At 41.4% G+C, this 24,725-nt stretch overlaps 1 protein-coding gene across 1 annotated transcript in view; it reads left to right on the top strand.

Moving 5' to 3' along the window:
* The first annotated feature begins 1,696 nt into the window (after nt 1–1,696).
* The window catches only part of LOC117443357 (beta-1,4 N-acetylgalactosaminyltransferase 2-like), a 28,220-nt gene continuing 5,191 nt past the window's right edge, over nt 1,697–24,725 (top strand). The window contains exons 1-10 of the mRNA XM_071202585.1: nt 1,697–1,979; nt 4,407–4,702; nt 9,716–9,768; nt 18,754–18,860; nt 20,603–20,640; nt 21,948–22,014; nt 22,294–22,407; nt 22,780–22,866; nt 23,382–23,563; nt 23,846–23,989. Of these exons, the coding sequence (XP_071058686.1) occupies nt 1,697–1,979; nt 4,407–4,702; nt 9,716–9,768; nt 18,754–18,860; nt 20,603–20,640; nt 21,948–22,014; nt 22,294–22,407; nt 22,780–22,866; nt 23,382–23,563; nt 23,846–23,989 (1,371 nt within the window). The remainder of the gene's footprint in view (nt 1,980–4,406; nt 4,703–9,715; nt 9,769–18,753; nt 18,861–20,602; nt 20,641–21,947; nt 22,015–22,293; nt 22,408–22,779; nt 22,867–23,381; nt 23,564–23,845; nt 23,990–24,725) is intronic.

Here is a 24,725-nt window from a genome sequence, read left to right as displayed (position 1 = left end):
ATCGCTAAACAAGGAAATCACACCTCCACGGAGCTCAGCGCGATTCACAACGTCCCGACTGGTCCCGACCAATCGGAGCACACTGGGCTCACAGGGAGGGGGGGGGGGGGCAAGAGCTGCAACGAGCCGTTTAGTGGTGAGAGTGAATACACATACTTTACAGAGATGCTGTATTCGAAACCAATGTGAGTTTGGAAAATTGCACAGTATAAATCTATTCTAGTAGACCACAACAATGGAATTATGATCAGTGGGAATGGCCGTGACATGTGACCTTAAAGGCTGGAACACATAGGGAGGCCACACAGAGTTAAATGCCAAATATCTGTTTATTTAACAGGTTAAAGAAGAACACCTCTGATGAATAGTGTACGTAAGAATCAGACGGTCAGTAGTGCGAGCAGTGTGTGGGTGTGTGGAAGGGTGTTGTAGCATGTTGGAGGGTGCATCAAACCGAACACAGGCTGTAGGCTGAGGTTGCTGCGGCATGCCAGGATCAGAATCAGACACTGAACCCTGCAGCTGGGCAACCTTTATACCTTCTTGAGGCTCCGCCTCTAGATGGGCGGGCACAAACAGGACGACACTCCCAGTACCTGCCAGAGGACAGCAAGGCAGGGAGCACAGCCAGGCACAAGGGGGGAGGGGTCGTCACACAGACTACAAAGTATATATAAATATTAGGGCTGTCAAGTTAACGTGTTAATAATGCGTTAACGCAAAAAGAATTAACGGCACTAATTATTTTAACGCGATTAACGCATGTGTATGTTTTTCCTCGGCCGCCCCGTAGTTTCAGAGCGCATCGAGTTTAAAATACCATCGACAAGCTGATGCTGACAGCCCCGCTCCTGCTGCCTGCTTGCGGCAGACCACACTTCCACGCTCACCGGCAGGCACCGATTGGCCATCGGGAGGACCGGGAGGGTGTGTGTATGTGTGGCTCGAGCGAGCGAGAGACCTTACGTGTATTGTTGTTGTTAGCATCTGGTGCTAGCTATCTGCGCTAACGGATATAAGGAGCTGTTTAAATGAAAACAGAGGAGCGACATTTCGCCGACAACTGCGCCGAGCACTTGACTTTATGCAGGAAGCAGACAGCGGGACATTGTACGAGAAGTCAGCACACTCAGCACGGATAGACGTAACATGATTGCAGCGTCCAGGCAACTCCCGTTCGAGCATATGCCTTGAGTTGCACATAGCTCCAACGATCCGTCACACACACACACACACACACACACACACACACACACACACACACACACACACACACACACACACACACACACACACACACACACACACACACACACACACACACACACACACACACACACACACACACACACACACACACACACACACACACACACACACACACACACACACACACACACACACACACACACACAAACAGTATTGTATTATTGTATGAGAGGTTCCAGGTTGTTGTGTTTAATATTCATGAGAATATTTCTCATTGTTCAAATGATAATAAACATTAGCATAAAGCATATTTGTCCACTCATATGTTGATAAGAGTATTCAAAACTTGAAAAATATTCCTCTAAGGTACATTTAGAACAGATCAAAAATGTGCGATTAATTTGCGATTAATCGCGATTAAATATTTTAATCGACTGACAGCCCTAATAAATATAAATGCTGATGTGACTGCAGGTCTGTGGAAACCATGATGAGAAAACCCTCCGTCCTGCTGCTGCTGCTGTTTGCTGCCGTGTGCGGGTCTGCTCTGAGACCGAGCTTTAAATATTACAATGAAACGAAGACATGGAGGGAAGCACAGGCCTTCTGCAGAGAGCACCACAGTGACCTGGCCACCATCAGAGCCGGAGAAGAGGTGGAGAACTTGTTTGGTGATCTCACATGGATCGGTTTGTACAAAAACCCTTCAGACTCCGCGTGGAAATGGTCGGAAACAGACGAGATCGCCAATTTCACCAACTGGGCAGTCGGTAAGTCTGGCTAGCACGAAACTTTAGGATATCGGATGTTAGGCTTTTAAAGAGTCCTCTCCTGCTGATGTTCAGGTGTATATCAGTATGTAGTGTCTCTACTTTAAAGAGTCCTCTCCTGCTGATGTTCAGGTGTATATCAGTATGTAGTGTCTTTACTTTAAAGAGTCCTCTCCTGCTGATGTTCAGGTGTATATCAGTATGTAGTGTCTCTACTTTAAAGAGTCCTCTCCTGCTGATGTTCAGGTGTATATCAGTATGTACTGTCTCTACTTTAAAGAGTCCTCTCCTGCTGATGTTCAGGTGTATATCAGTATGTAGTGTCTCTACTTTAAAGAGTCCTCTCCTGCTGATGTTCAGGTGTATATCAGTACGTAGTGTCTCTACTTTAAAGAGTCCTCTCCTGCTGATGTTCGGGTGTATATCAGTATGTAGTGTCTCTACTTTAAAGTGTCCTCTCCTGTGCTGATGTTCAGGTGTACATCAGTAGTGTCTGTACTTTAAAGAGTCCTCTCCTGTTGATATTCAGGTGTATATCAGTATGTAGTGTCTCTACTTTAAAGAGTTCTCTCCTGCTGATGTGCAGGTGTATATCAGTATGTAGTGTCTCTACTTTAAAGAGTTCTCTCCTGCTGATGTTCAGGTGTATATCAGCATGTAGTGTCTCTACTTTAAAGAGTTCTCTCCTGCTGATGTTCAGGTTTTTATCAGTATGTAGTGTATCTACTTTAAAGAGTTCTCTCCTGCTGATGTTCAGGTGCATATCAGTATGTAGTGTCTCTACTTTAAAGAGTCCTCTCCTGCTGATGTTCAGGTGTATATCAGTATGTAGTGTCTCTACTTTAAAGAGTTCTCTCCTGCTGATGTTCAGGTGTATATCAGCATGTATTGTCTCTACTTTAAAGAGTTCTCTCCTGCTGATGTTCAGGTTTTTATCAGTATGTAGTGTCTCTACTTTAAAGAGTCCTCTCCTGCTGATGTTCAGGTGTATATCAGTATGTAGTGTCTCTACTTTAAAGAGTCCTCTCCTGCTGATGTTCAGGTGTATATCAGTATGTAGTGTCTCTACTTTAAAGAGTCCTCTCCTGCTGATGTTCAGGTGTATATCAGTATGTAGTGTCTCTACTTTAAAGAGTCCTCTCCTGCTGATGTTCAGGTGTATATCAGTATGTAGTGTCTCTACTTTAAAGAGTCCTCTCCTGCTGATGTTCAGGTGTATATCAGTATGTAGTGTCTCTACTTTAAAGAGTCCTCTCCTGCTGATGTTCAGGTGTATATCAGTATGTAGTGTCTCTACTTTAAAGAGTCCTCTCCTGCTGATGTTCAGGTGTATATCAGTATGTAGTGTCTCTACTTTAAAGAGTCCTCTCCTGCTGATGTTCAGGTGTATATCAGTATGTAGTGTCTCTACTTTAAAGAGTCCTCTCCTGCTGATGTTCAGGTGTATATCAGTATGTAGTGTCTCTACTTTAAAGAGTCCTCTCCTGCTGATGTTCAGGTGTATATCAGTATGTACTGTCTCTACTTTAAAGAGTCCTCTCCTGCTGATGTTCAGGTGTATATCAGTATGTAGTGTCTCTACTTTAAAGAGTCCTCTCCTACTGATGTTCAGGTGTATATCAGTACGTAGTGTCTCTACTTTAAAGAGTCCTCTCCTGCTGATGTTCAGGTGTATATCAGTATGCAGTGTCTCTACTTTAAAGAGTCCTCTCCTGCTGATGTTCAGGTGTATATCAGTATGTAGTGTCTCTACTTTAAAGAGTCCTCTCCTGTGCTGATGTTCAGGTGTACATCAGTAGTGTCTGTACTTTAAAGAGTCCTCTCCTGTTGATATTCAGGTGTATATCAGTATGTAGTGTCTCTACTTTAAAGAGTTCTCTCCTGCTGATGTGCAGGTGTATATCAGTATGTAGTGTCTCTACTTTAAAGAGTTCTCTCCTGCTGATGTTCAGGTGTATATCAGCATGTAGTGTCTCTACTTTAAAGAGTTCTCTCCTGCTGATGTTCAGGTTTTTATCAGTATGTAGTGTATCTACTTTAAAGAGTCCTCTCCTGCTGATGTTCAGGTGTATATCAGTATGTAGTGTATCTACTTTAAAGAGTTCTCTCCTGCTGATGTTCAGGTGTATATCAGTATGTAGTGTCTCTACTTTAAAGAGTCCTCTCCTGCTGATGTTCAGGTGTATATCAGTATGTAGTGTCTCTACTTTAAAGAGTTCTCTCCTGCTGATGTTCAGGTGTATATCAGCATGTAGTGTCTCTACTTTAAAGAGTCCTCTCCTGCTGATGTTCAGGTGTATATCAGTATGTAGTGTCTCTACTTTAAAGAGTCCTCTCCTGCTGATGTTCAGGTGTATATCATTATGTAGTGTATAGAAACGTGTCTGGTTTGTGAATCATGTCAAACACTTTTTCTACTTCTTGCAGGTCAACCAAATCGCAAAGATGTGAACTGTGTTGTCATTTACATGAATACTCACGAATGGCATGACTTTCAATGTGACAGAGAGTTCAGGTTCTTGTGTTACGATGAGACTCTGGTTCTGGTGAAGGAGAGGAAGACGTGGGATCAGGCTTTGAGGCACTGCAGGCTTCTGGAGGCTGAAAACCCAGATGAGCCAGTGGACCTCACCTGCAACTACCGCTACGACCTGGCCTCCGTGCGCACTGAGGACGACCGCGCCTACGCACGCCTGAGGGCTGCAGAGGCTTCCACTGACCAGGTGACGGAGCTTTCTACACAGCGTTTGGGCTTCAGAGCAACTCCTCCTGTGTGTTCACATTTTGCACACTGACATGTGTAGTACACATTATACAGAGGGCGATCACAGTGTGAGTACTACCATACGAGTGTATGTGTAGTACACATTATACAGAGGGCGATCACAGTGTGAGTACTACCATACGAATATATGTGTAGCACACATTATACAGAGGGCGATCACAGTGTGAGTACTACCATACGAGTATATGTGTAGTACACATTATACAGAGGGCGATCACAGTGTGAATACTACCATACGAGTGTATGTGTAGTACACATTATACAGAGGGCGATCACAGTGTGAATACTACCATACGAGTGTATGTGTAGTACACATTATACAGAGGGCGATCACAGTGTGAGTACTACCATACGAGTATATGTGTAGTACACATTATACAGAGGGCGATCACAGTGTGAGTACTACCATACGAGTATATGTGTAGTACACATTATACGGAGCTTTGTCGATGCTTGAGCTTAGTGTCGATTAATTGTCAGAGGTCGTTCCAGTACTTCAGGAATCACGATCTAATGAACCTCCTTTATTTCAACACAATGACTACATGTTGAATCCGCTGACACACACATGCACGCTCAACGAGGCGTGGACTGTCCTTTCTGTTGTTTAATAATAATAATAATAATAATAATAATAATAATAATCCTTATATTTATTATAGCGCTTTATCAATGACTCTCAAAGCGCTTTACACACATTACACATACAGATCATACATGTAATGGTCATCTACTGTGGACAATACCCATCAATACCTAATCAACTTCAATAGAGGTTTATTGATTATATATTCTTTCTCTGACATGAAGGAATGATCCTGGCCAAAGGTCCACATATGTTCTTACATATTAAGGAAGTGATGTCCTTGTACTCATGTTATCAGTGTGTAAAGTGAGTGTCCTGCATGATGACATGCAGCTGTTCTTCACAGGAGGAGCTCCCAGAGTCTGATAGTTCATCAATGCATGTGTGCTATTTAGAAGAGAAGCATTCAGCCAGGAAACACTGGAGATTCTTTTGGAGGTGGAACAATGCTTTCCAGAGGTCCAGTTTCAGATATATGATATGTATGTTCCCCTGCTGTGGGACTTATAAAGGAATTCTGATTCTGATATATTTATACAAATAAAAGTTCTACTTTGAGTTTTGTCATTATTGAATAAGCTTCTAATACTTGGTATCCCTGCTAGCTAGCTGGACTCCTCCTGAGTGTGAGGAGCATCGTTCACTTTCCCTCAGTGTTTATCAGGGATCTGAACCATGGGGTCACTTGACATCATGGCCACCAGGGGGCGCTATGAGGCTTCAGGAAACCTTCTCTCAGTGGGATGAGACTCTTCCCTGACTCGTCCAGCTTCATGGAGATCAAGCTGCAGACACGATCCACCAGCACCACGTGTTATTCACCACACCATGCAACACGAGTGTTTACGAGACTCAAGGGTTTTATTATCAGATGCAGCTCAGGTGTAGTGACGGCAAAGCACATCTTCAAGCCCCTCCCACAAAGCAACATATTATCAGCCTGTCCTCCTACAAAAAACGACCAAATAGGTCGATTGTTCAGCAGCTAAATACGACCCAGAGTCACATTTTAAAGTGTAGCACCTCTAGTGGCCGTGTAAGAAACAACATGCTCCTGTCGATTGCAAACGCTCCGGAGGGTCGTTTATTCACAAATAACCCTCTCTGGAAAATCCTAAATTGTGGAATAGTTTGGCTATTAAAATGCTTTATGATTAGGTTTCTAGCGAGAAGTGTATATTGTACTTTTATAATCTATGTCCAGTGGATGTGTAGGATCTACAGTTTGATAGATATACGAAGATGATCTGAGGTCTCGCCAGGAGAACGTGTATATTGGGCAGCTTCCATGTAAAGTTAGCGTGGGTGAAAACAGTATTTCCGGTCTCGAAGTTTTCATAATAAAACCGGAAGTATTCCCCACACTGTCAAATGATAACACAGTGATATCTGCATTACTCCTCCACTAAAAAACATCAGTTTATCCTTGTTAATTACACAATATTGATTGGTTTAAATTGTGTACAATGCTTTTGTGTTTTTAACCTTCGATTCGGAGAAACAAATTGTTTTTTCGGAGTTTAGACGAAGACACTACATTACCCAGAATCCCCAGCTATCGTTTGGGACTACAACATCCGCCTTGCTTTACAAACCCCGTGATTGGCCCTCTAGCTCTGTGATTGGATGTTGGAGTGGCAGTGCGACAAGGTTACGCCGAGTGTCAAACAGCTCTTTGAAATGGAATGGAACCACGCCAGACTATCCAAAACTGGACTTGGACGGGTCCAGCCCGGCCCTCCCCCCCAGAATTACACTTGCTGCCTATTGTGTGTTTCGCAACATGTTCTATGGCACGTCTCTACTGGGAAATGTAGTTTTAAAAGACGTTTTCGTATTTCCCACAATTAGAAGTTGCCAGTATTAAACTGTATACATCCCTGGAGGTTTAGGGATACGAAACACATTGGTGTTATCAAATTTAAAACATATAATTAATACATGGGTTAAAATTGCTTGTGTCCATAATGGACAGCATTACTATATATACACATGCAGCTAAGGTCAGAAGAGCTTTATTTAACAGCTGGTCTTATGTCTGTGACCCCTCCTGTTGTTCATTGATGAGCCTGAAACATGCACTTGTCAAGGTTCAGAGGCACATTGTGCAAATATGGCAGTAGCCATCGATCATCTTAAGATAAGATACTTTTTGATCCCAAGTTGGGAAATGTTTTTGTTGCAGCAGCATGTACTACTTTGTTCTACTCCACTACAATTCAGAGGTTAACCTGGTATTTTTACTCTACTACATTTATTTTTGTTACTTTGCAGATTCTGATTAATGATGTGAAATATAAACAACCCTTACATCAGACTTTAGTTACACCTGAGTCAAATTCAGCCTTATCAGTTTGTCTGTTTTGCACATCCTCCTGTTAATATCTTTGAACGTCCTGCACTAAACTGTTTTATTGTAGAGATCACTACAGTATCTTCTTGATATTTTCTATTCTATATTTCTATCATTGACCCCTATTTTGTATGCAGGCTACTCTTAATATTTAAATATTTTCATCAAATATAACTTATTCAACAACTAAATTCAATAACGTGCTTTAACCACTAGGCGGTGCGGGTTAAAAAAACAGTGGTCTAGTTAATAAAACATAATAATATCAAACATAATATGACTATTAACTTTATTGTGAAATTAAAACAGAACAGTAAAGGAAAATACAGTTTCAGTCTCTCGATGTGAAGCTTATGCATTGTACCATGAACTTTTATAGACCTGTAACAGTCAACTGCATGACGAGTTGAAAAGGTAGTTCAGTAAATCAGTAATATCTTTAAAAACTACAACAAAAGTCCCTTTCTATCAGCTGTGCACCGTTATGGTGTAAATACAGACTATCTACTAATTGGATCAAATATAAAAGTCAGCCGAATTAGTGTTGATACTGCAAGGAGACGTATTGTGTGAAAAGAAATGTAAGATGTTGTTTAATTGTTGATATATTTATGGTCCACGTCACGTATTCAGTTTTGGCGGCATCTCTTCCAGTTTGTCAAAAGGTCTTCTGATCAGGGCTCTATAAATAAATATCTACGGCAGATGTATTATTTAATGCAGCCGAACCGTGTATTACAATGCCGTTATGTGATGACTTTCAAAGAGAAAAGCAAGAACACTCGGAATAAAGTATTATTTTAATTTTTTTAAATGTTTTCCGATTTCATATCACATAAACACCATATCCCGACGTGCATTGCGGCGTGCATTGTGGCGTGATCAAAACCTCTGAAAAAAGAAATGTGTCTCTCAGAATCGAAAGAGAAAAACCTATGGGAAAAACACAAAAGCATTGTACACAATTTAAACCAATTAATGTCGTATAATTAACTAGGATAAACTGATGTTTTTTAGTGGATGAGTACTGCAGATATCACTGTTAAATCATTTGATCATTGGTTTTATTATGAAAACGTCGAGACCCGAAATACTGTTTTCAACCTGTAACTTTACATGGAAGCTGCCTCATATACACGTTCTCCTGACGAAACCTCAAATCATCTTCGTAATATCTATCAAACTATAGATCCTACACATCGACTGGACGTGGATTCTAAAAGTACAATATATACTTCTCGCTAGAAATCTAATCATAAAGCGTTTTAATGGCCAAACTATCCTGCAATTTATAATTTTACAGAGAGGGTTATTTGTGAATAAACAACCCTCAGTAACGTTTGCATTCAACGGGAGCACTAGAGGCCGACAACTTTAAAACGTAATTATAGGTCGTATTAAGGGATTAAACAATCGACCCATTTGGTCGTATGAGTTGGAGGACTTGTTGCATATTATATATGGGACATAAGACAAACTATAAGTCTGCAGTGTCTGGGTATTTGAGGTGGCCACGGACCAAGACTTCGTAATAGATCACTACAGTGTAGTTTCTAACATTAACATAACGATAACAAGTTCCAAAAAAATGCAACCCGACCATCATTTATAATGTAAGCGAATGTATTTAATTCATGATTCTCCAGAAGGTTTCGTGTTGTTCCGTGGCGCACTCATAACCCGCAGGGCTCGAGTGATTTTTGCTTTTGTGACTCGGGTTTGAGTCCAGCATGAACTTGTTTGTTATTTTCATGTCGATGGATATTACGTTTGAATAGAGGATTCCTAATATTGTTTGCCGAGACCAACATTAATGACCCATCAGCATTTTAAAGTCTAAATATCCACATTTCTGCTGCTATCTTTGCAAAACGAGTTAACAGTCACATGTTATCTGGATGAGTGCCACAGAATGGCATTTTTATAAGGGACACATGTGTGTGTGTCTTTCATATTAAACATGATCGCTGGTCGGACAGACATCCCCAGTCAACTCGTTTTTCTTTTTGTAGTCCCCGCTGTTCGTGTCCGGATATCTCCATCGTAACCACAACCTCACACACTGGTACTGATAGAATCGAAGGGGGATTTCCACATACACACACACACACACACACACACACACACACACACACACACACACACACACACACACACACACACACACACACACACACACACACACACACACACACACACACACACACACACACACACACACACATTACCATTGAGAAGTCAGAGCTGAATTCCACAGAATCGACAGGTATTAGTATCATTACTGACCGATCCGAACTCGCGACATGAGAATGAGAGTTTTAAGCTAATAGCCTATAAAGTTATGGATATTAGAAAGTTATTTTCATTGAAGCAGGCGCCACAAGCTGCAGCAGTATCAGCAGCTGACAACAATGTCATCACCAGCAGTGAAGAAATGGATGATGTTTCAGGTGTGTGAATCTAATGGTGATATCTGCACTCTGGCTGACTGAGTAAGAAGTGAAAAAGAGTGATGTAACATTAATCGTATAGCTAGTAAACATGGAGTAACCAAGGCAAGGCAAGTTTATTTATATAGCACCTTTCAACACAAGGCAATTCAAGGTGCTTTACAAAAATGAAAGACATTCAGACAAAGGCATTTAAAAACAGTAAAAGATAATAAAAGAAACATTAAAAGAAAAAATACATGAATAAAAAGTTACAGTGCAGTTTAAGATATGAATAGTTCACACAGAAGTTCCACTTTACTGATGAACACAACAGCTCAGTTTAAATTAAAAGCAGCGACAAAAAGATAAACCACACTAAGTCAATACCCTTATATGTAATGTATACAGAACATGACTACAAATTATTCTAAGATGTAATGTTAACCCTTCATACCTCAGTCTACTTTTAAGACACTAAAATAACGTATTCCAATTTTTATTTTGTTTTCGCGCGTGGAATTATACCGGCTCTCGTTTCAGTACACATAACAACGGAACCATAGCAACGGAACTGACAGGCAACGGAACTGACAGGCAACACTCTGAATCCGATTGGCGGTGACTGCATCCACTCAGAGTGCCCGATTCAGAAACGTGACTCTTACACTCTTTACGTCACAAACAAAGATGGTGGATGAGAATAGATCTATAAAACGATAAGCAATGCGCAGTGGATCGGAAGAGGACGGTGTGTCGGCGTTGTTCGATAGCGGTGCGGTATGCTAATGGAAACACACGCCAAACATGCTAAATCACATCAGAAGGCATCACCCAGATTTGCCAATCACCGGAGCCCGGCAAAAGACAGCAGCTGTTCAACAGCTGATCCCCGCTGTTTTTAAGAAGCCAATAGACATGAGAGCCGAGAGACCAAAATAAATAACGGAAGCTTTTGGCATATTTTTTCAACGACTTTGCGTTCTTGAAACACTTTCTTATTATTTATGATGTAATATTTTCAAGACATTCTTTTTAGTTTTACAGCTTGATGAAACCTTTTTGTCATTATAGATACTATGGCCATCTGAGTGTGTGTGGTACTGTTTGTGGTTTGTTTTTAACTGTTTAATACAGTTAATTATTCAAAATGTCAGAGTTCCTTATTTTTAAACTGAAACTTGCGCTACTGTTCAAAAGTAAATAACAACAAACCTGGAATTATGCATTTGGGACTTTTTTTTGCTTTTTCTTGTTGTACCGAACCGTACCGAACCGTGACCCCCAAAGCGGGGTACGCACCGAAACGTGACTTCTGTGAACCGTTACACCCCTAGTCCCCGGTGTTCCAGGGAACTCACCAAGTGTCAGAAAACACAACCCTCTCTCTTTTCCTCCATACCCAAATCTCTAAAAACGGGGCTGCAACGGATCTGATACAGACTGATCTTGAATTATTTTCTACATCACAAAAGTGGTGCTCCGCTTATTGGTCAATTCTCCACCTATCAGGGGAATGTGGGGTTGGGCCACGGCCGGCCATTGCGCTGGAGACGCTGTAGTACATATGCCAGGCCTGTAAGTGGCGCTGTAGTCTGCCACAAAAGCAGCGAAGAAGACTTCCCGCGCATGGTTGCCCTTCTGTTTATACTCTGCTCTGGCTCTTTTTCTCCCTCCCCGAGGCAAGCGTTTGCTCCCTCGCTGTAATTCTCTCCGGTAGTCCACCAGCAGACAAACACCCACCTCTCCGGCTCTTCCAAGGAACGAGGGGACCGTGCGGCAGAGTTTCAGTTAGATTTTTATTTCGCCGGTCAACATGTCCGTTAAAGTTTATATCTTCCGGACAAAATTAGAAAAGTGCCGGTCAAAGGTCTTCTTTGTTATTTATTGAGCTTTAAAACAAATGAATAACGACTCTATATAATAATATAAGAATAAAACACGGAGGACGGAGATCTCTTTTTCTCCCCCTCTTCTCCCCGCTGCAGCCCAGCAGCTGATCTCAAAGCACGCTCCCCTCTCCTGCAGGGGGGCATGGTGCAGCTCACAGAATCAGCCCCCTGCAAAAACAGCGCTGGAAAGAGCAAATAGAGCGAAATGAGGCATGGCTAAAATGCAGGATCTGTTTGGTATTTTGAAAGAAACTATTTATATACTTTATATAGGTATGGCCCTACAATATATTGTTCAAATATAGCATGATATGTCCCCTTTAAGGTATTATTAAGGTAGGGTTAATGTTGCTCTCAAAGTGCACCAGATTGCTTTTAACTTCAATATTTAAAAAAAATTCTTGCCGGGGGGAGCATAGACCCCGGACCTAGACCCCCGGACCCCCCTAGAGGAGGCGACGACCCCCCTAAAGGATGTTTGGTCCACCCCCCACTTGTAAAAAAAATAGCACTTTAAACCCTGCACCCCCCCCCCCCCCAACAACTCCTGGGCTAAGCCCCGGATCTCCTACAATCCTAAATCCGCCTCTGTCCCCAGATATGGAGCAGGTCAATTCTAAAACGGTCTATCAATGGTCAGATTGAACAATCGAGTTGGGGCAGCAGGTTCCTTTCAGTCCCTAAATGAAAAATGTACATTGTGAAGTTTCCATCATTCAAGGGTGGTTTTCACTATAAGTAATGTTTTATGTTTGGACGGACACTATCATTTACATTTTTTTACTCAATCTGAATTTACTTTAAAATAAAAAACATCTATATTGATTCTGACTTTTCTACATCCAACTCACAGGTTTATCATTGCTTTGAGAAAAAAGATTATTAATGTAACCCTTTTAGAAGGGAAGATATGGTCTTTTGTTCTGGGCATGTCATGTTCGAGCCTGAAACCTGAAAAACAGGCTTGGGGCCTAACAGCTTAAGCGTTATTGTAGACGTGTTGGAATTCTCTTGAGTGTTTCACGGGACCAGAGAGGGACCTTGGAAGACAAAGCGGTAAGAATTCATGTTTCTATCAAATAACCTTTAACAATGATCTAATATAATCACCTCAGGCAGAAGTAGTGTGTGTGTGTGTGTGTGTGTGTGTGTGTGTGTGTGTGTGTGTGTGTGTGTGTGTGTGTGTGTGTGTGTGTGTGTGTGTGTTTTTTTCTGTTATACTGTCTTTACAGAAAAAAGTCCCCGAAGTTTCAAGTTGCATTTTTTTTTGTATACATCTTCTCGACTCAACAAAAAAGGGTTGAATTGTGCTTTGACATATTTCTGTCATTATGTTATATGACAGTATGGAGCTAATTTCCTGCCATAACTCCACAAACAAACTAAACAGGTTTTACAAATGCCTCATGATTCACTAGCAAACACAATGTGGTTTGCAAATACAAAACACCATCTACAAACGAATGCATTTAGTTTTGCAAAGAAAAAACGTATCTATCAAACAAACACTTAACATTTTTCTAATAAATCATGTTTCAGAGACAAATTCAGCAGAGGTTTTACAAGTACACAACTTTCTTTTACAACTACAACACTTTTTTTTACAAGTACAACACTTTTTCTAATATAATAGAAAATTAATAATAATTAATATTTATTATAAATTGTACAATAGTCCCTTAAATACCATTACTAAAACCAAGAGTACTTAAATGCAGAGGCTATTATGTAATATTATGAATATATATATATTTTATTGTGAATTGTTAATGTGTGGGTTTCCTTGGCTTTAACATTACAATTTCAAAGGCAAAGTAAACTCTGACAAAAGAAGAAGAAAAAAGAGGAAATAGCGTTTTCCTAAAAGCAGAAGAGATATAAACTTTGCTTCATTACCATCAAGAGAATAGTCGTCATTTATACCGGGCACGGTGCGGACATGTCTCCACCACTTTTGGAAATGGCCAATTTTGTTAGAAATGTTCTGAATAGCACAAAGAATTGTACGCTTTGAGAGAGGCTGCACACGAGGACAACTGGAGGACTGTCCTCACGCCCTGGCAGGCCCGGTTCCAGAACAAAATGACTAAGGCTGAGATTAGAGAGGGTGCAGTGGTAAAGTGCTATTTTTCTAAGTGGGGAGTGTACCTAACACCCTCTATGGGGGTCCTCACCTCCTCTAGGGGGGTCCGGGGGCATGCTTAAATATTGAAGTTAAAAGCATCAATCTGGTGCACTTTGAGAGCAACATGAAGAGAGCTATGGATCTATGTGCTCTTTGCTTGAGTATGCCTTCCCAGTCCTTTATCACGTAGAAGAGCATGGCGCCAGTTGTTGCAGCCAGTTGTGGTGAAGGCATCCGACTTACTTGAACCGAAATGTCTACATGCATAGCAGAAGATGGCATCTTTTTCACATGAATATTCAGCCAATCTCTGTTTTGAGACCATGAGCTGCAAATTGAGCGCCTCGCCCACTGGACAGGCGAGTTGGATACTTTTTTAAATATACCTGGGCAGGCTCTGTTTTGCAGAGGTCCTCTGGCACTTGCGGGCCGCCGAGGGGTGGCGGTGTTTGGGGTAACGAAGACGGCTGTGGCTGCTCCGCCTCTGTGGGCGAGGCGGGCAAAGCCGGCGAGTCGGGCGGGAGGACGTTAGTGTCCATGACAGTAACGTAATGTCCCCATGATCTGAACTGTTATTACCTGCAGTAGATGCAGTGCATGCTGGCGATAAGGGCTGGTTGTTTTAACCATGTTCTGATCCATCACTGACTGCTGTGTCAGCACCTTGTCCTCGGAGCGGCACAGGTCACGCGCACCTGACATAATAACGTTATTTACCGTTTAAATTGATCAAATAAATGCAGCAGACAATGCTATTCAACCACAATTACAATTTATTTTATTTCAACTATATTCTTCTTCTTCTTCTTCTTCTTCTTCTTCTTCTTCTTCTTCTTCTTCTTCTTCTTCTTCTTCTTCTTCTTCTTCTTCTTCTTCTTATTATTATTATTACTACTATTGTTAGTAATAATAGGCAAAATGTAATATTTTTCACTTTTCATATTTTTCACTTTTAATTTTTATTTTTTTACTTTTAATTTTTCAAATGAGGGTGCATAACGACTCAACTGAGGGTTCAATGCACCCTTATGCACCCCCGTAGAACCGGGCCTGTAATCTCTGGGCGTATGTCTGGTAATCCAACACGTTACATATTAGTAAAGGAATAGAGTATAGCTTTGCAGCAGCGTAGATGCTTACAACAAAAAGTATAGTAAGCATTTGTCTGTATAAATTGTTTACGGGGTGCTTAATGCAGTTTTGATTTTTTATATCCAAGAAAATGTCCTCACCACTTTTTCTAACAAAATGCATCCTCCCTTCATACAATTCAAATGAAAAGCAACGCCTTGATGCATCAAACACCAACATGCGAGTCATGGTCATTTCCCCCACCTTGGAGAACAGGATGTTCTGGCTTTAGTTGTCGTGAAGTGCCCCCTCCGGCTCTTATCTCTTCTCCTTTGTCTCGCTGCAGATAATCCAACGCCTCCCAGCCGCATGAGAAACGTCAAACAAACCAGTCTGATGGCACTTTGTCCTAAAACTTAACCTCATCTAGTTCTGGTCAAACAGGTTTGCAGACATTTGAAGTGTTGGCTACATTTGTTTGTTTTGGCTTATTTGAGTCATTTCTAAAACCCAATATACTGCAGATAACATACTCTGTACGCATATTTGTCTTATATAGTTATCATCAAATATTTATCGAAATGCTAAAGCTGCCGTGATGTGGAAAAAAGCAGACAAACAGGTGAATGTTGCTCAGTGTTGCAATCATTCATTCCCTCTCAATTGTATGCATGGTTATATGCTATGACTCAAAGAAGTCTATAATACCATTAACAATCTGTATCAATCAATCAATCAATCAATCAATCAATCAATCAATCAAGCAATCAATCAACCAATCAACCAATCAACCAATCAACCAATCAACCAATCAATCAATCAATCAATCAATCAATCAATCAATCAATCAATGTTTATTTATAGCCCAATATCACAAATGTTACATTAGTCTCAGTGGACTTCAGTGTGTACAGAATATCAGTATGACAATACGACACCCTCTGTCCTCAGACCCTCTGTCCTCAGACCCTCTGTCCTTAGACCCTCTGTCCTTAGACCCTCTGTCCTCAACCCTCTGTCCTTATACCCTCTGTCCTCAGACCCTCTGTCCTCAGACCCTCTGTCCTTAGACCCTCTGTCCTTAGACCCTGTCCTCAGATCCTCTGTCCTTATACCCTCTGTCCTCAGACCCTCTGTCCTCAGACCCTCTGTCCTCAGACCCTCTGTCCTCAGACCCTCTGTCCGTAGACCCTCTGTCCGTAGACCCTCTGTCCTTAGACCCTCTGTCCTTAGAACCTCACATCGTACAAGGAAACACTTCCAGAGAAACCCCACAGTTAAAGGGAACATGGAGAAACCTCAGGGAGAGCAGCAGAGGAGGGATCCCTCTCCAGGACGGACAGACTGCAATAGATGCCGTGTGTAAATTGAAAAGATAATACATTTGCAACATAGGTAGTCCAGATGTTTGGAAATGCATGTGTGTATAATAGGAAGATGAATCCACGAGGATATCCATCAGGACCGATCCAGGCCACAGCCACGTAGACATATATATATATATATATATATCTAATATATATATATATATATACATATACTCTGGGAGAATTGGTTTTATGGGGAGCCCAGTCTCCATTTGAAGTTTATATTTCCTTGTACATTGAGAAGAGAAAGTGGGCATGTTTCTATAATATCACTGTGGTGGATATTCCACTAATCACCTTTTGGTAAATAAGACTTCCACAGTAATAACAATCACATGCTTTTTTCACTGGCCTCACAGTTCAGGAACCTTTAACTTTTAAATTGATTACCTGTCTCTTTGTTCATGGTCTATATTGTGTGTCTCTCCAGATGGCTCGTGGTAACAGAGCAACACTTAAGACTGCATTTCTTGGGTGTGTGTTGGTGGCCTCTGTATTATTATTATTATCATATACCAATTATGGATATCAGCGTAAAACCCAAGCTGTTCTTCAACAATTCTTCAAACAACGCAGTCCAACGCCTCCACAAACAAAGAGGTACGTGTGTGTGTTGTGTGTGTTGTGTGCGTGTGTGTGTGTGTGTTGTGTGTGTTGTGTGTGTGTGTGTGTGTGGTGTGTGTGTTGTGTGTGTGTGGTGTGTGTGTGTGTGTCACATAAGGTTGTACTTGGCACTATGACTGATTAAAAGTTAGCATGTAAGTGTCTCATGAGGTCCTGTTGGTCGATGACATCATTAATCAAGGTCTCGGCTATTCCCTTGAAATTCAGGATTCAGGACCACATCTGAAATAAGTCGATAAACCCTCCAGAAGTTTTTCAAATGTTAAATAATCAGGACAAATGTGTGTTTGTGCAGAGCCAATGACAGACACTGTTAGACATGTCCAAAGCGATGAGCGCCCATGTGTCCTCTGTAAGGCTTTCCACACATGATGGGGCGCTAGACGTTACATCAGTTTTACTTCCATCACCTGTGTCTCATTCTGCAACACGAGATCTGTGAGGTTTAACTCTCCATGGTCACGTTCAGGCTGCCCGTTGAGTCACAACAACGACATGTACAGTTCAGATTAACAGGAAGTCTGAGTTTAAACATTGGGTGTTGTCCAAGCCAGATGTAGGGGGTAGAAAGTGGGGAGGGTACATCGCCCCCTCCTCTTCCCCTGGTTCCCCAAAACCTTTATTTCTCACCCTGATTACATAACGTGGTTACATTACTACCGTTACTCTCCACGCCCCCACAGACTGAGCTGGTGGCGCCCCCCCAGCTTTTCCATCCCTTATCTATTTTTAAAATGATACCTCCATGCTACTCTGTCTTTAAGTATGAAATAAATTAACTTACCGGGAAATAATTGGGCTACGAAAACCTTTTGTATTTGAGGAAAGGTGAAACATAATCTCATCAATGGAGTATACACTGTCACAGTCGCAGTTTATTCTGTGCATGCCCTTAATGTTGGACACAGACCGTATATAAGAAGTGCAGGTAGTCATCTAGATGTCAACTACTGGTTTGTCGACCTGTCAATCACAAGATAGCCCCACCCATAAGTATGCATTATGAAAGTACATAATGCGTCCATCAACTCATCGGGAAAAATGTAACTGTGTCCTGAGTAGGGAAGGCAGTGAGACCCAATTGCAGAATATAAAAGGGGGAAGGTAAAACTCCCAGAAGATGGAGTTGCTCGATATATGCTCAACACAGTTTATAAGAGGCACTTCTGAAATTGCTCACTTTTCAACAGACGTTGTCAAATGGTTTAAACTGTTGTTCTTGACTGGTAAAATGAAAAAGAAGTACATTGAGTTTTCAATGCAGGACTTCCATGTAACACCCACCTTTACAGATCGCTGCCACCGAGACATCTTCCCCCACCTGGTCCGTGCAACTGTTCCAAATCTTCAATAATCCTTAAAAACTATCTGTCTGAGTCTGAGGAGGTGGGGCAACGCCGACAGAAGGAGTTCCAACAACACAAAGCCAGGTTGGGATGGCCATCGACATATAATTATAGTTTACAATATCCAGCACCTTTTTGTTTTATGTTTTATGACTCCAACTCATCCTCACTACCAACCCTCCTATCGCCCCAACAGGACTGAGTCTGTGTTTTCCACACGGCTGTATGCTCCGTCTAACTCTCCCCTGCAGTACCCTATCCAGGGTTTCAAAGTCCGACCTATGACCCCCACCATCATCCCAGGTATGCTGCACCGTGCAGGTTGTCCTTTCAGTACTTTGCATTGTGACACAACAGAAGGCTGTGTTGGGTGAATCGTGACAAAATACAATAACAAAGCATTTAATGAGCGGGTCTTCGAAAATTCTGCACGGGTTCGCTGTTGTCCGCACGACACCATGTTTTCCAGACTCGGCCCTGAGCAAACGTGAGAAGTTTCTGGCCAATCGGACAACGTCTATAGGAGTTACAGCAGTAACATACACATTGTGTATGATGACGAGGGATATGTCGCCACAGCAAAGGCATATGATGACACCCCATAATAGGCTCATATGTGTTGAGAGCTGCATCATTATCAGACATGTGACGTTTTGGGCTGTTTGGAGCATGTTTACCGGAGTTATTTGAAAATCGTGTTTTATAGCGAGCATTTGGTTTCCTTGGCAATGGCATTCGACAATATTTTTAAACTGACACTTAGACGTTGTCGGAGCTGGACTGTTGGCACAAATGTGAAGGTTGGGGCCTTTTTGAGCATTTTCATAGCAGTTATAGCAGAATGGTGTTTTATTGTGAGAAATGCGTTGCCATGGCAACAGCGTTTGAATGAAAGCTCACAAGACATGATGAGGGCTGGTCCATTAACCATCATCTGAAGTCTGGTGTCGTTTGGACCATTTTCCTTTGAGTTACGACAACATCGTGTTTTATGGTGAGTGAAGCGTTACTATGGAAACGGCATAATGAAACCTTAGATTTGGCGTAGAGCTGTTTAGGGCCGCAGTGTTAAACATCAAGGTTCAAGGTTCTTTATTGTCAAACTGACATAGCTACAGAGTAATTATGTCGTTGAAAATCTTAGGTCACAGATAAGCAGACAATCATTTGACGTTTGGGGGCGTTCGGAGCGTGCCAGTTAGAGTTATAACATCCCCATGTTCCATGGCGAGGGATCGCCTCGCATCGGGCGAACATGAAAATGGGCGAACATGAAAATGGGCGCCACTTCATGGCTACGCCGTGTGGTGAAAAGTTTAGACTTTACATACATTTTCATTCCCCTGGTCCCAAGATGCTATTTTCAAAATGTGGAGTCGATCGGATAAAATCCCCAGGAGGAGATTGTGAAAGTATTGTTCCTCAATGCCAAATTCAAAATGTCCGACTTCCTGTACGTTTTTGTATACACCTCCAAGAGGCTTTTTGGTTCGTCTTCGCACTTCAGATATACATTGCAAATTTCTTTCATTTATGCAAAAGTGAAAGTGGGGGGTGTTTACGTAAAAACGGAAGTGGGCGTGGCTTGCACAATTCTTTACTCAAAGTCCTGGAACCCATTTCACGTGTCTATTTTCACCATTTCTTACACGCTAGAAAAATGTTGTCAGTTTTCATATATGTTGCGGGGTCAAATGTGCGTTCAAACACGAACGATTCTAATAATCCTATCGATATCAATAATGTAGGGAGCTACCTGCTGTCATGATTTCAGCCCCTTTTTCTGTGCTTTTGACCGTCGGTTTCCCCGTTTTGTGTGTGTTTGGCAGTTTTGTTTTTGGGTCTTCGCCGACCTCTGGTCTCAGACCCTAAAAATGCTCAGGGACTAGTGAGGAAGGAAGCTGGATTGTGATGTTCAGTTTGGTTTGATCACGCCCTGATATATTTCCGTTATACAGGTTATGTACTGAGTCAACAAAGCCAGAGGTGAATGAGTGTACTAATGTAAAAGGGGATTTTTAAAGCACACTTCCTTTTGATTTCAGGTCTAGCACTGCATGCAGAACAAAGAACCAACTACACGGTTGGTGTGATCCCACAGATACAGCTGATCTACTTCAGAGAAACCTGGGCTAGTGTTTGGCCGGTTCATACAAGATGGCTGCTGAGAGTTTGAACATATCATTTAAAAACATGTAATATGTAAAAAAACATGCCACATGTAGAACACATGGATGGTATTATTATTTTGCACTTTGTGAAGATTTGAAGTGAGGACGAAACAGAAAACAATACTGTTTGATGACGAAGGCAAAGATGTATCATATTAGAGTCACATGAAAAGAACTTTGATTTATATATTCATAGAAACGATCAGATTGTACAGCAGCCATCTTGGTGTAGTTCTCGGGCAAAGGGACTGCAAATAACGGGTACAGGTCCTGAAACTGAGAATCTTTGAAAGCCTATATTCATTGGATTTTGAAGTCAATTATTTTGTAATTCTCCAATCTCCATGGTCTTTCAAACATTCTTTACCAATTGGACTGACTTTAGGGGGTGTAGCTGCTGATTTAGATGCTGTGTTGTGAAAGGGCTTTCTTACATAACATTCATAAATTATAAAAAGTGAACAAATGCATTCCAAAACAAATTGGTTCTGAAATCCTGTTGCCCAACCTGAACTTTTCTCAGACTTCTAACTTTTTCAAAAAATTTCAAATTACAGATTTATTTTCTCCAAATTCTGACTTTTTATGAACATTTTAAAATCGAAGAATTCAGACCATTTCTAAGAACTACGACTTAAAACATTTTTATCTTCAAATTCTAACTTTTTTGTAAAAATCTCAGAATTCCGACTTTTTTTCAGAAATGTAAATAAAACAGATTTTTATCTCGAAATTCAGACTATTTTCAGAAAATCTCAGAATTCTGACAGAAATATCACATTTTCTGACTTATTTCTGAAAATGTGGATTTCCTTTCAGAAGTATCAGGATTCTGACTTTTCCTCACAATTCTGACTTTTTTCAGAAAATGTGCTGGGTGTATTTCCCCAATCCCTGCTCCAACAATAAAACGCAGGGCAACAGTTGATGCACACCAGCCTTGGGCAAAGAGTCTTTGCAATATAACAAGTTCATATTGGATGTGATCATTATCTGATGAGAAGCACAGGTTTCCCGAAATCCTTTGCGATGAAACGCTAATGTTTTTCTGAGTCGAACGCAAAATAATTGATCTTTGTTTTTTCAGCCCTACTTTTCCAAACTTTTTCGTCCTTTCCTGTTCGTCTTGATGTATAGATTAGAGAATAATGGTACATTTCCTTTATTGGTTAAAATAAATGATGAAGATTGAAGATTCACTGAGGTGTGTCAACTCTAGGTCTCCTTGGAAGTGTCCAAAGGAGTCCTGAGAACAGTGATTCCAGCTGAAGGAGCGCGGGTCCAAGGTGAGATTGAACCAAATCTGACTGGTTAATCAAATAGACAAACAATATCTGACAATGGTTGATGCTCTGCGTTTACTTAAGTAACTTTTCAGACTAGATTTAAAGTAGGATCAAGTGCATCTTTGCTAAACTCTGCGCACTGTCTGACAGTTAGGAAGCCGTACCAATGATTGAAGCATCTGAATGTAGCCGTAGCGTAAGTCAAGTATTGTAGTAGTTATATGAAGCATCAATCATGTCCGAGTGTTCTCTCTTTAATATTGTGGAATAACACAACAGGTAATGGTGAGAGGCGACTGATGGTGGAGTCCAGCAGCCTGGAGACCCTCAATGAGCTGCTGGCGGATGTGTCCTATGCCAGCACTCTTTACCACATACACACCGGAGACCTCGGTATGCATTTGAGACATTAACAATAATCCTTATTTAGAAAAATTGTCTTTGCAGAAAAGAAACTCATAAAATAACATGCATAAGGCCTCGTAGACTATATAGACTATATATATGTATTTGTTGTTCCTTTCTTTTCTTTTCAGTATATCTGTAAAGTGTCTTTGAGCACCTGTAAAAGCGCTAACAAAATATATCTATTAATATTATTATTAGACAAAATGTAATCAAAAATAATTCCAAAATCCTACAGTTGTCAATGTTTTGTACAGGTTTGTTTGTATAAATGTGTTTGATCTGGAGTCTGTGAAATGTGTTGGTGTGCCCTACCTAACGTATGATCAGTGAGACACAGCTGTCCTCTTCTGTTCTCAGCATCCTTCCAGTTCGAGGACCATGAAGCTGTGTTTCCCATTACCATCAAACAGCCTCAACCTCCAGTCCTGTACGACATGGGGACAGGTGGGCGTTCACTCAGCGTGGGGACAAAGCATTCCTTCATGGCAGGAAGGCTGCTTCTCTTCTTTGTGGGATATACATTCAGGCATCAATCAGTGATCAAATGCTGTGTAGTATATTCCGGACTACTTCACCAATCCTGTTCATGTTGACCAATGTAAAATCAGTTACCGTTGAAATAATCCATTCCTAATTCAAGACACACATTTAACATATCTGTTCAGGTCTGAAAACGTAAACAGAACAGACATCACGTGTCACTTGTTAGACGCTTTTATCCAAAGCGACTTCCATACTCAACACTGAGGGCAATCACTCAGGAGCACTTTGGGGTGAAGCGTCTCAGGCACACAACGACATGCTGACTGCACTGGGGTTTGAACCTGTGCTCCCCTGATCCCAACACCAACGCACTATCCACTGCGCCACATGCCTCATGAGCTAACAGCATGGACAGGGGATCTCATGATGTCTTCATGCGTCTTTTCTTTAAATAACTCTTCTTCTCTCTCTGTCAGATATCAACTCTCAAGTCACCATCACCACAAAGACGTTCCTGCGCTACCCAGAAGTCAATGCGTTGTTGAGAAGCATCCGGCAGTTCTACAAAGACATGGAAGTCATCATCGCAGATGACAGCTTTGTAACAGAGAAGATCACTGGAGATCACACCCAACATTTCATCATGCCTCCAGCACAGGTACATTTCAAAGTGGCACTCTACAACACAAATGAGCATTACATGGGATTTGAACTTAGAAAATAGACAGTGAGTCAACAAGGGGGGGGGGTAGAGGCAACCCGTTTCACCTCAACTGGACCGATCTATCATCACACAACTTTGCAATAACTCGTTAAGGAGGTCAGACTTTGGAAAAGGGCCACTGGGCGCCCACTTTCTCCCTTCTCAAAACAGTCTCTACTTTCCAGTTAATAACTAACAACGATGGTCCAATCATGAAATCATGCTTTCCTCCATCAGGGCTGGTTTGCTGGCAGGAACCTGGCGGTCTCCCAGGTCACCACCAAGTACTTCCTGTGGGTGGACGATGACTTCCAGTTTACCAAGGGGACGAATATCGAAGAGATGGTGAAGATAATGGAGACGAACCCTGAACTTGACGTGGTAAGTCAAAGCAAGGCAAGTTTTATTTATATCGCACATGAATACAAATATATAAATACAAGAATAATTAAAGCTGCGAGGAGCGATGAGCGGGTGTTCGACGTTCCGTGCAGGTTTGCTATTTTCCACACGTCGGCGCTTCACGTAGGTGTCTTGAGGACTCAGCCGTTGCCAAATTTGGGAAGTTTCGGGGCGATCGGAGAATATCTTTAGGGCTTAGCAGTAGGGTTGGGTATCGTTTGAATTTCCACGATTCTGATTCCGATTCAGATTCCACTTTTCGATTCTGGTTCTTAACGGTTCTCAATTCTGATTCTTTGAGGAGCAGGGTAAAAAAATGATACATGCTTCTTCCACCAAGAAAATTACATTTGAGAAACTTTTACACAGGTTAGTTTAAAGTGATATTCACATGAATCAGTTTATATTCACTGCTATGTGAGTATGTAACTATGTAACCTGAGAACCACTGAAGCTACAACAGTGCAACTTTTAAAGGAACCCCCCCCCCCCCATTTAAAAACAGTTCTTGTTGAGAAAAACAAGCATATCTGCCTCTCAGGCATACCGGGAAGACATGTTTGAACATTTTAAAGCAAAATGCTTCAATCTGGTGCACTTTAAGCAGAATGACTAGAGACTAGATCTCGGGGGTACAACTCTAAACACCCATATGAAAAAGATCGGTTTACATTTGAATAATTAAATAAGTATGTGAGCATAACCAGTAACCCAT

The sequence above is a fragment of the Pseudochaenichthys georgianus genome, unplaced genomic scaffold (genome assembly GCF_902827115.2).
Source record: "Pseudochaenichthys georgianus unplaced genomic scaffold, fPseGeo1.2 scaffold_593_arrow_ctg1, whole genome shotgun sequence".
Classification (NCBI taxonomy): domain Eukaryota; kingdom Metazoa; phylum Chordata; class Actinopteri; order Perciformes; family Channichthyidae; genus Pseudochaenichthys; species Pseudochaenichthys georgianus.
This window is presented reverse-complemented; position numbering and strand designations above follow the sequence as displayed.